General features: G+C 47.9%; 1 protein-coding gene across 1 annotated transcript; it reads right to left on the bottom strand.

Moving 5' to 3' along the window:
• Positions 1–5,912: 5,912 nt before the first annotated feature.
• On the bottom strand, positions 5,913–6,449 carry PYY (peptide YY). The gene is made up of 3 exons (XM_006897888.1): positions 6,262–6,449; positions 6,065–6,145; positions 5,913–5,937 (listed from the first exon to the last, which is right to left on the bottom strand). Exons 1-3 carry the CDS (start codon positions 6,447–6,449, stop codon positions 5,913–5,915), a joined length of 294 nt encoding a protein of 97 aa, XP_006897950.1.
• Between the last annotated feature and the right edge of the window lie 6,981 nt (positions 6,450–13,430).

Here is a 13,430-nt window from a genome sequence, read left to right as displayed (position 1 = left end):
GGAGGAGGGGTTTGTGCGGGGAGAAGGGTGCAACAATGAATGAATGGAATTCCAAAATCTCTGTAGATGTTCATTGAAATGAAAAATAAACTAAATTAATAAAACAAAACAAAACAGACCTCGATAAAAATATATGGTTTTCTACATTGGATCCATGCCCCCTCCTCTCTTCTTGAATGGGCCGTGGTTGCTTTGACTGATGGAACATGGTGGCAAACGCTGTGTGATTTGAGGCTCGGCCATACGAGGCAAAGTTGCTTCTTCCTGCTTCTCTTGAGGTGCCAGGAAGACAGGGGCCCTCTCATGTAAGAAGTTTATCCCCTCAAGAGCATCACGCTGGAGAGGTCACATGAAGGTGCTCTGGTCAGCGCCCCAGCTGGGTCCTCAGACAACAGCCAGCAGCAGCTGCCAGGTGTGTTGAGAACTATCTCAGGCATCAGGCCAGGTGAGTGTTCGGATGACTACAGCCCAGCCAGCCTCTCAGTGCAAAGACGGCAGAGACTCTGCATGAAAACCACCGTTCTCGATTTCCAGACCCACAAGTGAAAGAAAATGGTTGTTTTCAGCTGCCATGTTTGGGGGTGATTTGTTATAATGACCGGTAAATGGTATAATACCCAGCCAGAGCTATTTCCCATTCCCTGTCCCTCCTTTTCTCACTGGCTGGACCACGGATGCAGTGGTAGTGAACTACCTTCCACTTCAGTCATTGGATAAGGGACTGGGAAACCAGAAAACAGAAGCCCGAGTTCTTGGATGCCCTGCTTCCCACTCCGTAGATGCCACTAGTATTAAAGAGAAACTTTAACTTGTTTAAGCCACTTTTAATTCTGTTTAAATACAAGCTTAGTTAATGTCCTAAATAATGCAGTGTTTGCAGGACGTATAGGTCGGAGTCAAGCACATAAATATTGCTTGGAGTCAATTCTAGCTCAGTGATCTGTATGATGGAGTTGCTGTGTACCAGTGAACTACAGCTCACTGTACATAACGGACCCTCCAGCTGGGTTGGTTTTTTGGGTTTTGGTTGTGTGTGTGAGAGAGAGTTGGGGTTTTTTGTGTTTGGTTTGTTCTTTATCTATTCTCTCTCTCTCTTTTAAATTAAGTAATGTATGCAAAGAAAACAAGGAGCTTTGTACACTATACATATACATACAGTGTATGAAGTGTAGGCTACTAACCAAAAGATGAATGATTTTAACTCATGGAGCCAGTTGCTCCGTAAGCAAAAGATGGCCAATCTCCGTCAGTAGAAACGTCCAAGGGAGCTCTGGTGTCCTGGTGGCAAGAAACTGCACTGCAATCCCAGAAACACGCGGTTTGAATCCACCAGATGCTCCCCTGGAGAAGGAGGGGCGATCTCCTCCGGTGCCAGTCAGATCTGATTCAATGGAACACAACAAGGGGGAAGGGAAAATACAACCACAGAAACCCAATGGTCTCCAGCAGGTTTTGAGAAGCAGTTTAATCACATGGGAAGAGATGGCCCACTTTTCTCCCATGGAGAAGTTAATGGATCCAAACTGTGGACCTTTGGGATGGCAGCACAGCTCCTTAATCACTAGGCCACCAGAGCTCCCTATAGGACGGAGTAGACCTGCCATATATGGTTTCCTACAACCTTTATGAAAACAGACTATCACGTCTTTCTTCCACAGAGCGGCTAGTGGGCTGAAACAAGTGGCCTTTCAGTAAGTAGCCCAGCGCTTAACTATTGGGCCACCAAGGTCTCTTCTCAAGCACTATTAAATAAGTGTTTTTTCAAAGCTACAGACTGTTAATATAATCATCATCAGTGTTATTATAATCATCATCATTGTTATAACCACATCTAAGTTTGCCTCTGACTCTGACCTTGCTTGGGTTTGATCAGCATTGAATTAAACATCACCCCACACTTCCGGATGGGAGCACGGGATGAGGCCTTGTCACTGATGGTCCACCAGCCGTAGCAAGCCGGGCAGAAAGTGCCCATGGCCGTTCACAGTCCACACCACATCCCTCTCCCACTAACCTTAAACTGATCACAGCTTTCTCAGACAGGAGACCAGGCACACGAGAAGGTCAGGCACATTTCCCTCCACTCCACACCCCTCCACCACAGCACTGAACTATAAAACAGCTGTTCTGTGCTTCCACTCCCACCTGACCTGGTGCAGCAGGGGAAGGATAAATTGGGGGAGATTGCAGGGGTAAAACAGAGTAGGAAATGGGTCTCAGATAACAGCCTTCCAGTGGAGAGAGTGTCCTAACTGTGTTCTCTTGGATGAGGTGCGGTGCAGCCAAGTGCAAATCAAGAGAGAGATGCCATAGAATTTAATGAGTTTACTGCATTCACATTTCCCTGAGGAGAACAATGCACTTAGAACTACCAGGTGAAGCACCGGGGTTGGTCACCAAGCAGAGAGAGCAGGGGTGTGGGAGGAAAGGGCAGGGCCAGCAGGCAAGCTTTCAACTGATGGTTTGAAAGAAGTGCACCCTCCAGGGCCTTGTTTATGATACTAACTGTAGAGGGGTTATCAAAGCTTTCCAGATGTTCTCGAGGATCATGTTTATTTAAGTCCAGCGAGGGGTCATCTCGTCATCTCGTGTTGTTCATTCTCTATTTGCTGTTATGTTGTAACCAACTCATAGCTCACCTTCCATTAGATTTCAGTGGTGGTAAATTGCCTGGAGGACACTGAACATTTCTCTCTCTTGTAGCCACTGGTGGATTCAAACTGTCAGAGAGGCAATGCCTTTGGGTGAGCAGCATGACTTCCTATGGACTAAGCCATCAGAGCTCCCTCTGTGAGGGTTACAGGATCATTTAAGAGAATCTAAGGGCTTGGATAATAAGGAATCAGAAATTAACTGTCCCTGCACACCCATGTTTATTGCAGCTTTGTTCACAATAGCAAGGAGTTGGAAACAACCTAAGTGCCCATCAACAAACGAATGGCTAGAGAAGCTGTGGTATATTCGCACAATGGAATACTATGCTGCATTAAAAAACAAGGAACTCATGCAATATTATTCAAAATGGTTGACTCTGGAGAACATTATGCTGAGTGAAATATCCCAGTCACAAAAGGACAAATATTACATGATGCCACTGTTGGGGAGAGACTGAGTAAGATGGGTTCAAGAATGTATACTGCACTGAAACAGAGGAGGGAGAAAACTGTTTAAAAGAGATATATAACTAGGTATTTCTGTCATCACAGGAGACTAGAGCGAGGGCTACATGGTGGAGGGGACCTGGGGGAGGGTTTGTAAAACAATGAAAGAATCTTTTCTTTTACTTTTCCATAATTTTTGGACTCATGTACTTATAACTTGTTAGTCAAATTTGAGCCTTCTAGGTTGCAACACCCCCATGATACATCTTCAAGGATATGAACATGTACGGCCAAGCACAATCAATAAGAGTGCATCTAAATCCCAAAATCAAGCTCCATAATAGTCTATGTGTTTCCTACTGCCAAAGGGGCCCTTTAGAGTAGTGAGAGAAGATCTTCACCCTGAAACCCACAGCGTCCCTTTTCAGCAGGAAGTAGCTAAGAGAATACGCCATCCCCTTTTCCTTATGACTCAGGGTGAAGTCTCTCTCAGGGAGGAGTGATAGGGAATGGCAAAGGACACACTGACAAAGAAGATTAATCAGAACTGGCTTTGACAAGCACTGTGGCATTTGGACAAGAACAAACTGGGAGGAGGGTAGAGAGAATAGTGCAACAAGGAATGAATGGAAACCCAAAATCTCTGTAAATGTTTATGAAAATTAATAAAATATAGAAAAAAAGAAAAAAAAAGCCTTAAAAAAAAGAAATTAACTGTCCCTCAATATTAGGAAAGACTTCTGCTATTGCGACTCAGGATGAATAGACTGAAGAGACGGGAAGGACTCTGCGGGGTGGGAATGGGGCACAGAGCATCAGAATGATGTCCTGCATCAGGCTCTGCATCTGCTCCTCTGTCTCTCCCTCTGGACCTTTCTCCACGGCCCTTGGCTTGGCCTCTGGTCAACCAGGCTGAGCAGGGCAGATGGAGAGAGACTGGGAGAGGTTCAGCACAAAGTGTCTAAGCAGGGGTCTCCCGTGCAGCCATGGCAGAGCCAGCCTTAGAGTTTTCTCTCTTCTCAGAGTCACCTAACTGCAAATCGTCCCTCATGTCCCCTGCCACCTGCACTGATGCTGCCCAGCTTTGTTGCCTTCCTGATCTCCCCGGAGCTGGGGCTTTCGGCCTCAACTTGATTCTTCTCTCTCATCTCCCAGCTTGGCCTCAGCCAGGTCCTACCGAACTAAGAAACCAAAAGAAAGCCCAACACAGAAGGCTGTGGCTCTGTGGGGAGACACAGGTCTTTCTTTAGGGAACCCTTAGGCCCCCAGAGAAGAGTGACAGGAAGGACACAGAAAACTTCATCGGACAAGTAGTGGCCATGAGAGCAAGGTGAACAGGGAGGGCCAAAAGAAAGCAGGACAGATCAGGGGCAATCAAGTGAGGCTTCCTGGAGGAGAGGGGTTGGAAACAGTCTTCAGGGGAAAGCAGCCCAGAGGAAGGTTCTGGAGTGCATCATGGTCATAAGTGCAGAGTGGGGAGGGAGTCCGATCAGATTTTAGTTTCTGCATCCACCATCAGCATTCAGTGTCTTTCTTCAAGAAAAAAAGGAGACACAGAAGGCTATTCAATGACTGTTATCAGGAAGGCACCATTAGTGACTTAACCAATAAGTATAAATTCAGCCATGCTATTTTTCAACTGCCACATATGCAGGCAAAAGCTGGACGAGGAATAAGCAAGACCGAAGAAGAATCGATGCTTTTGAATTGTGTGTGGTGTTGGCAGAGTATATTGTATATACCATGAACTGCCAACAAATGAGGACAATCTGTCTTAGAAGAAGTCCAGTCAGAATTCTGGACTTAGAAACAAGGATGATGAGACTTCATCTCTCATACTTTGGACATATTATCAGGGAGGATCAATCCCAGGAGACAGACATCTGCTTAGTAAAACAAATGGTCAGCAAAAAGAGGAAACCCTCCAAAGAGATGGACTGACAGCGCGTATGTCACAGTGGATTAAACGGAGCGATGGCTGTGAGGATGCCACAGGACAGGGCAGTGTGTCATTCTGCTTAGTGCACACAGGGCTGCTACGTGGGTCAGACTCACTCTTGGGCAACTAACAACATCAACGTGAATTCAGCACTCAGCAAAGTCTACACCACCACCACCCTTCCTGCATATTAAGAATTACCTGACACACACACATGAATCTCCCCACAATTCCCCACCACGGTCCTTCCTCCACAGCCCTTTCTAGGATCTCAGACACTACAGCCCAGGAGGTTAATAATCTACCTCCTCAAAGAAATGCAGGAGAAAAGGGCTGGGGATCCCCTCCATTCCCCAAAATCCCTCCTTCTTTGATAAGGGGTGAAAGATGAGAGCTAAGTGTGTTCCTTTCTCTCCTCTCCCATTCCAAGAAGCCTCTAACCTCCCTTCAATGGACTAGACAGTTCCAACAGGTCCCAGCGTGAGGGTGAGCAGCCGTGTATTCTCTTAGCTCCGGGCAGAGCCCACCCCTAGCTTGGTCGTGATACAAGTCTGCAGCCCTCAGTCTTATCTTCTCTCCTGGCCCCATCTCCACCCTCTACGCCAAGCAGAATGCCAGAGACACGAACTAGAAGGAAAAGGCGATGTATAGACATTCGGTTTCTGTGAAATTTGCTCTTTATTTTGGGAGGAAGGGAGAACCACACACAGCCATCCTGCCCAGGGGCCAGGAGCACCGAGCAGTAAACGGCGAACCCTCCCCAGAAGCAGCCAGCAGGGAGGGGGCTCCAGGTCCAGGGGTCGGGAGCAAACACACAAATGAAGTTGGTGTGCTTGGCATATCTCCCAAGAGGCCCTGGAGGTTATCGGTCATCACCACAGGTAAGCGCCTTCCGAGCTGTCGGTGGAAAAGAAAGGAGTCACTCGGGAGTTGAGCCTTGGATCTGGACAGTGGTGGGGTCACGGGAAGCTTCCACGAGGCAGGAGACCCAGGGGATCAGGGCTGAAGGGAGGGGGCGCATTACCTCGACCTGATGGGGTGATCCTCACTGCCTGGGCAGAGCAGCTTCCAGAGGAAGACTTCAGGGATGTCCCGTTTCCCATACCTGGGGGCGGGGAAGAGGGGCGTGGTGAGGTCGGATGAGGCTTGGTCAGAGCAGGCCACGCCCCGAAGCCCTGGTGCCGCCTACGCCCCCAGACCCTGCGCGTGGCGTGTGCTCACCGCTGCCGGGTGATCAGGTTGAGGTAGTGGCGCAGAGAGGTGTAGTAGCGGCTCAGCTCCTCCGGGGAGGCGTTCTCGCCGGGAGCCTCGGGTCTGGAGGGGTAGGCGTCAACCATCGCCCCCAGGCAGGCGAGAAGAACCAGCAGCACTGCGGCCGTGACTGGCCACCACCTGTGCCCAATCGCCATCTAGGGACGTGGCATTGGAGTGGTCATTGCAGTCTTGGATACCCTGTGGCTGGACGCAGCAGCAGCCTGGAGGCTGAGGTTGCCCCACTGGCCACTGCTCTGCTTCTGGCCTCAGTTTCCTCATCTGTTAAGGGGCATCAGCCCTGCCTGCCTCCCCCTTCAGTACCCACCCCACCCCCCAAGCTGCTACCCAGTGAGGTCAATGGAGGGAGAAGGCCATACTGGCACCACGGGGTCCCAGGCCCCTCTCCTTCCACCTCTGCTGGCCCTCCTCCCATCGAGTTCCCCTCCACTTGCCCTCAACTTCCCACGGAAAAGCCTGGGTGCTCCGCCCTGACCACCCTGGCCCCCAGCCACTTACAGCGACAGCTTGTAAAGCAGAGAGGAGATGAGGAGGTGAAAGGCAGGGAAGTCTTAAGGGGTGTGGATCCTTCTTCGACCTTCTCCTTTGCTTCTGCTCCGCTTTGCCCTTGGGGTTTATATCCTGGCCAGAAAAGGGAGGGGAGTCTCCGGGGGAGGGGGCCCCCAAGGGGAGGGCCCTTCCTTCTCCCTCCTTCCACCTTCCCATTTGCTGAACGCACACACACCCAGCCAATGCTTAATGTCTCCACCTCACAGGAGCTGTGGAGTTACCCGCTATGGCCTTGCTCAGGCTCGTTCAAGGGCCTTCTGAATGAGGTGTCAACCTGAACCCCAACTTCACCACAGCATCCCAACTCTAGCTGCCTGGGGAAGTGTGGCATTTGGAATTAGACAGCTCAAGCAGCTCCTACAATCAGGGATGAGATTCCACCCTCCTCAGCATGGGAGAGCCTCTCCTCCAGCTTGGGACCACCCCTGTGCTGTCCTACCTGCGAGAGGCGAGGAGAAGTGGCCCAGAACCCGTGGGAATGTATTTAGAAGGCAGGAGTGGGAGCCTGTGACATTGCCCCTAACCTGCTATTTACGATGCCCTTGTGGGGATTCTCTCTGGTCACTCCATTATGGTCCTTATGCAAGTAAGGAGTTGGGGGCAGAGTTAGGAAGGGAAGAAATTAATCCCTTCCCAGAGCAGCTGATTGGCCACTTGCATCTAGCCTGGCATTTGCAGACTAGGGTCCAGCCAGGCCTGGCATAGAACCCCCTCTGAAGCAGTGTGCTCCAACCCCCATGTAGGCGTCATTTAGGACTTTGGTGACTTCCAGTGCTTGGTGAAACCAGGACTGCCCAAGCACACAACACCATGCCAGCCCATTGCAGTCTCCACTGGGCCTTAGAAAGAGAGGACAGATATTTATTAAACAACTACTGTACACATGAGCCCTGGTTGTGTAATAAATTAAATGTTGGGCTGCTAACCCAAAGGCCAGCAGTTCAAATCCACTAGTTGCTCTTCAAGAGACAGACCAGCGGTCTCCTTCTGTTAAGGTTTACACTCTCAGAAACGCGTGAGGGGTCTCCATGAGTTGGAATTGACTCAGCAGCAATTTGGGGTTTGGGGTACTATATCATTTCAGGCATGAGCTGAATTTATTCCCATGTCTTAAATGAAGAAAACAAAGTTTTGAGAGGTGAGGTAATTCAGCATCCAAACAGGAGAAAGGAGCTGGGTCAGCCCCATGAAGAGACTTCCTTAATCATGAAGGCAGAAGGCTCAGCACCAGGAAGGACCATGGGGCTCAGGGGTCGGGCATGGGAGCACAGGTGGAGAGGCCAGGTTCATGGCCTGCCACTCATTCTACGAGAACTGACAGGGACTGCCAGCCCCACTGAGCCATTCCTGGCCCAGGGACAGAGGGCTGGTGGGGAATGCCCCAATTTGTCCTTTCCCCCACCTGACTAGAAGCTCCAGGTCTTCCAGGAATCCCCCCAGCCTCTCGGGGCAGAGGAAACATCTCATCCAGGCCCAGTGCTGGTGGCCCCTCCAGGACAGATGGCTAAGGGTGCTATTTTTAGAGCTCTCCGTGAGATGGCCAGCCCAGGCCTACCTCAATCACCTTTATATGTGTTCACTCACCTGCACTCTCCGGAAATGGTTTCTTATCAGCCATTCAGGCTTCATGGGCCCTGAACATCCTGAGAAAGGCTAAAGTCCCTTGCTGGAGATGGAGGACACCAGTAGAATAGGACTTGAGCTATATTTCAGAAAGGGGGGAAGTCTTCCTCATCAAGAGAGCTCTAGTTTTTGGGGTAAGGCACAATCCTGTCCTCCCAGAACCTCAGGCTAAGAGAAGAGACTTGCAGACCAAGGAATTCCACCCAGAAGACCCCTTAATAAAGCTTCTTTAGCTTAAAAAAAACACAACAGAGAAGAGACTTGGGGATCCCCAACCTGAGTATTATTGAGGAGCTCCAATTTGAGAGAAGGCACACCCCCATCCCAGAAGAGCCCAAGTCTGAGAAGGTTTCCAGAACACAAACAAGTTTGTGTCATTTTGGGGGGAGATAGGAAGAAAAGCACCCCACTCCATCAGAGGAGCTCACCCGAGACAGAAAGGGCAGCAGAGGGACAGAGACTGATATTTTGACCCTGGAGCATGAGTTGGAGGGTAAGTGGCGACCAGTCAGGAGGTGGCTCCCCTGTACTGAAGGGAAAGGGAAAGAGGAGGGGAGTTCGTGTGATGCTCTTCAGCCATCAGTGGTGCCCCTGGAAACCCGTCATGCACAGGGCAGTGTGATGTCTAAGGGCAGATGAGGGAGAGGAGAAACAGTGGAGAACCAGAGGGTGCAGAGGAAGGCCTAGATTAGGGGTACAGTCTCTAAAAACTTCCTCCCCCATCTGACCTTTAAAGTAAATGAGACCCAAGGTGGTCCCTTGCCTTGGACCAGGAGCCAGCCTCCCACAGCCTCGCTAACTGTCCCCATCTATCAGTGTCCCCCTTCTCCACTTACACACTCCAATTACAGGGAAAGCTGATTGGTTCATTAATCACCACCTCTTCACTGGGGAGCTTATTAATTTGGTGATTAGTGAGGAGGATGTCTTAGCCCTTGATTAATAGACTTCGATTTCCCCCACCCACACACCCGCCACCATGATGTATGACTCAGACCCTATGAGATATGTTTGGGGGTAGGGGCTTGGCATTGGGAGCTGACATCTGTGAATGGAGAAACTTCAGAATCAATTACAACTGTAGAGTTGGGACCAGGAAGCTGGGACTCCAACTTGACCTGAAAGTTTAGGGGACCAGAATTGTTATCACTGGGGTTCCCTTGGTCCTTGTACTCAGGTCAAAGGGGTCTGGGACTTGGACCTCAGCAGACCACCCTCAAGATAGGATGGGCCATGCCTCTCATCCTGCAGGCTTAGCATCCTGAATCCTACCATCCACTCACCCTGGGCCACTCCCCAGACACAAGTTCTCTAGGATGAACAGAGCACCATGGGTCTACTCTCTTTCACCCTAAGACCGGCCTCATGTCCAGGATCCTATGTGCCACTGACAGAAAGTTGCCACTCAGTGATTGATCCAATCTTTATTCCATGAGCACTCATTAAGCCCCTGCAATGTGCCAGATGAAGGAAACCCGGTGGCATTGTAGTTAAGTCTTTGACTATTAATCATAGGGTTGTTAGTTCAAACACACCGGAGGCTTCATGAAAGAAAAGACCTCACAAGATTACAACCTGGGAAAAGACCTGAGAATGTGTTTCTAGGAGACCCTATGAGGCAGTTCTGTTCTGTCCTATAGGGTCACTATGAGTCAGAATGGACTCAACAGCACCCAACAAACTTGCCAGGTCTTGTTTGAGGGCGGACCTAGAGAGAAAGCAATCATCAAACAGGCAAAATCCTTGGCTTCATAGAGTTCCCATTTTAGTGGCAGGAAATGTAAACAGCAAACACATAGTATGTTTGATGGTGAGAAGTGCTACAGAAAAGTACAGAGAGTACAGAATGCTGGGGGCTTGGGGGGCTTTGGGGTGGTCAAGGAAAGCCTCACCTATAAAGTGACATTTGAAGAGCAAAACAACAATCCATGAGGTTGCCTTAGACAAGAATATTCCAGGTGGGGCAAACAGCAAGTGCAAAGTCCCTGCGGTATCAACTTGTTTAGCAGTCAGAGGACTGGAAAGAGGCTCTCTTAGCACAGAGAAGAAATGGACAAGTCAGCTCATGCAGAAGTTCTGGCTGTTGTTGTTGTTGTTGTTAGGTTCCACTGAGTCAACTACAATGTGAACATATGAATCTTGCTCTATCCTGCACCGTCCTATCTCTGCCGCACGGTCGAGTCCATTGTTACAGTTACCCTGTCAGTCCATCTTGTTAAAGATCTTCCTCTCTTCCGCTGACTCTCTATCTTTCCCAGAATGATGCCTCTTCCAAAGACTAGCCCCTCCTGACAACATACCCAAAGCACGTGAGAGTTTCACCATCATCTCCTCGAAGGAGCACCGTGATTGCACTTCCTCCAGGCAGATTCGTCTGCTCTTTTGGTAGAACATGGGATAATCAGTATTCTTCACCAACACCACAGATCAAAAGCATCCGTTTCTTCTTCAGCCATCTTTATTCAGTGCAGGCCTTGTAAGCTGCCAAAAATGACTTTGGTCTTTGTTCAGAATGAGATGGGAGCTTTAAATAGAGGACTGTCATGATCCAGCTAACTTTTAAAAATATATATCCAAATTGTGTTTATTGAGATAGTTTCCCATTCCTCTTGATTCAGCGTGTTTTTCTGAGTGCGGCTTCCGTCTGCAGGAGCAGCCTTCTGTAAGCCTTGCTTCTCCTCCTGCAGGCTGACAGAGAACAGCGGAGCAGCCAGCACAAAAGCTACAGTTTGTGCACAACTGAAGACTGTGATGGTTTTAGAGCACCCTGGGCTTTTCACGTCCATGAAATACAAACTCGGACTCTGCACCAGGCACTTCTTCCTGTGTTTCCTCTTCTCTTCTGGAGCAGGATGAAGGAGACCCTTTGCAAGAGGCATGTTGGCATGTGGAGGTCACCAATAGAAAGTCGACTTACATCTTATTTTTTTTCCTTTTTTTAAAATGTTAATGAACATTTACAGAGATTTTGGATTTCCATTCATTCATTGTTGCACTTTTCTCCCTGCCCAGTCCTCCCCCCGCCCCTCCGCCCCGAGAGTTGGTGATGCCAAGAAAGGTGAGATTTTAACCTTTTATAGTCAACGTCCTTCCATTAAACTTCCTTTTTTTCTGAAACCATGAGTCTTCTCACAAAACACAAAGATAGATACTGGCGGCATGGTATATATATACCTAGGACTTAGGCTGCTTTCTAGAACTTAGGCTCTTTGCAGTCAAACTGGAACTTGACTCGTAGTCAAGTTGGAATCTGATCGTCCACTGGGTTTCCAAGGTTGTAAACTGCCTGGGAGAAGACCGTCCGTCTTTCTTCTGGGGAGCTGCTGGTGGATTTGAACTGTCAGAGGGGCACAGCCTGTGGGTTAACCCTCTTCTGCAAAAAGCCAGATAGCAAATATTTTTAGGCTTTGTTGCAACTGCTCAACTTTGTCACCGCAGAGCAAAGGCAGTCACAGACAAAAAGGAATGAGCTGGTCAGGCTCCAAGTGTCCACTTACCTATCATTTTAACGTTATGAAATACGATACTTCTTTTAACTTTCTTCAACCACTTAAAAATGTAAAGTTATCCTTCGGCCAGACAGAAATAATCCCATGGGCCATAGTTTGCTGACACCAGTCTAGAAAAGGGAGCACATCATACTTGTGCTCTTTGCAGGTTATTGTCTATTTACCAAGAGTAAGTTGAGTATGTTCCCAAATGCTTGTGCCAAACATAGTTGTCACTGTAATTGTATAATTAAGTTAATTATTCCCTAAACTAATGAAATAAATATATGCAAAAAAATTGTTCTCAAAAAAACAGCTTGAATAAGTTGAAACAAATTGAAGAGAGAAGTCATCTTTTAATGACTTTTTGCTTCTTCTAATCTTCATTCACCAATGTTTAATGCATCCAAACTGTCCTTTGAAGTGGTTCTTAAATTCAGGTGAGATAAACTCAGGAGTTTTCTTTTTGGCTCTTGTGGCTTTGTTTTCCTTTTCTTCAGCTTCAGTTTGAACCTTCGTAAGTGTAATTGATGGTCTGTTCCCGTCAGCCTCCGGCCTTGCTCTAACTGGCGATGCTGAGTTTTCCAGTCTCTTTCCACAGATGCTGTCAATTTGATTACTGAGTATTCCATCAGGGAGGTTCATATGTACAGTCACAGTGGATGGGGTTTTCTCCTTCCTGTTTTTTTTCTTATGTTTTATTGAAAAGGTATTTCTAATTCAAACGTCATTGCTAGTACAGTATTCTATAATTTCTCTACCCAGGGCCATTTTTCTCAATCACTAATCCTTCTTTGTTTCCAACCAAAGCTTCAGTTTAGTCACCAGAAGACAAACAAAGAAAGTGCTAGGGAATCAGAAAATACCAGCGAGATGGCAGAGAGGGAGGAATTTGGGAAAGCAACACTATTAAGTTGTTTCTGAACTCCTGAACTCGCCCTTCAGCTGGACTTGAATGGATTTGCTCTTAAACAGTGTACCAGACTTTGAGAGTTGAACAAAAGGACAAGCCACAGCACAAGTCCCAACGGGCCACTGGTGACACACATACAGGACATAAGTGAGTAGCACTAGAGGCTTTGAAGACAGAATAGACATTGAAACTATAAACTATAAGGAGCTAATCAAGCTTTATGGTCAGAACTTAACTGGGTCAATTGCCTCCTAAAACAAAAATATCAATTTCACCTTAGAGTTCAACAGGACTCAGAGTTGTATACTATTTTTTTTCAAAGTCCAGGATATAATATAAAATTACTTGCCATAATAAGAATGAGGAAATCTTCAATTCATAAAGGAAAAAGATAATCGAAGCAAATGAAGTTGGGTTTCTATGACAAAGACTGTAAAGCAGCTCTAAACATTGATTCACCAGCTACTCCCCAGGAGAAAGATGGGCAGTCTCTTTCCGTGTGACTTCCAGCTTCTGAAAGCCCAGCGAAGGTCAGCTATGAGAAG

Source organism: Elephantulus edwardii, unplaced genomic scaffold (assembly GCF_000299155.1).
Source record: "Elephantulus edwardii isolate Elephantulus edwardi_28Jun2011 unplaced genomic scaffold, EleEdw1.0 scaffold00216, whole genome shotgun sequence".
In the NCBI taxonomy this organism is placed as follows: domain Eukaryota; kingdom Metazoa; phylum Chordata; class Mammalia; order Macroscelidea; family Macroscelididae; genus Elephantulus; species Elephantulus edwardii.
The sequence above is the reverse complement of the archived record's forward strand: the minus strand, read 5'-3'. Positions and strand labels throughout refer to the sequence as shown.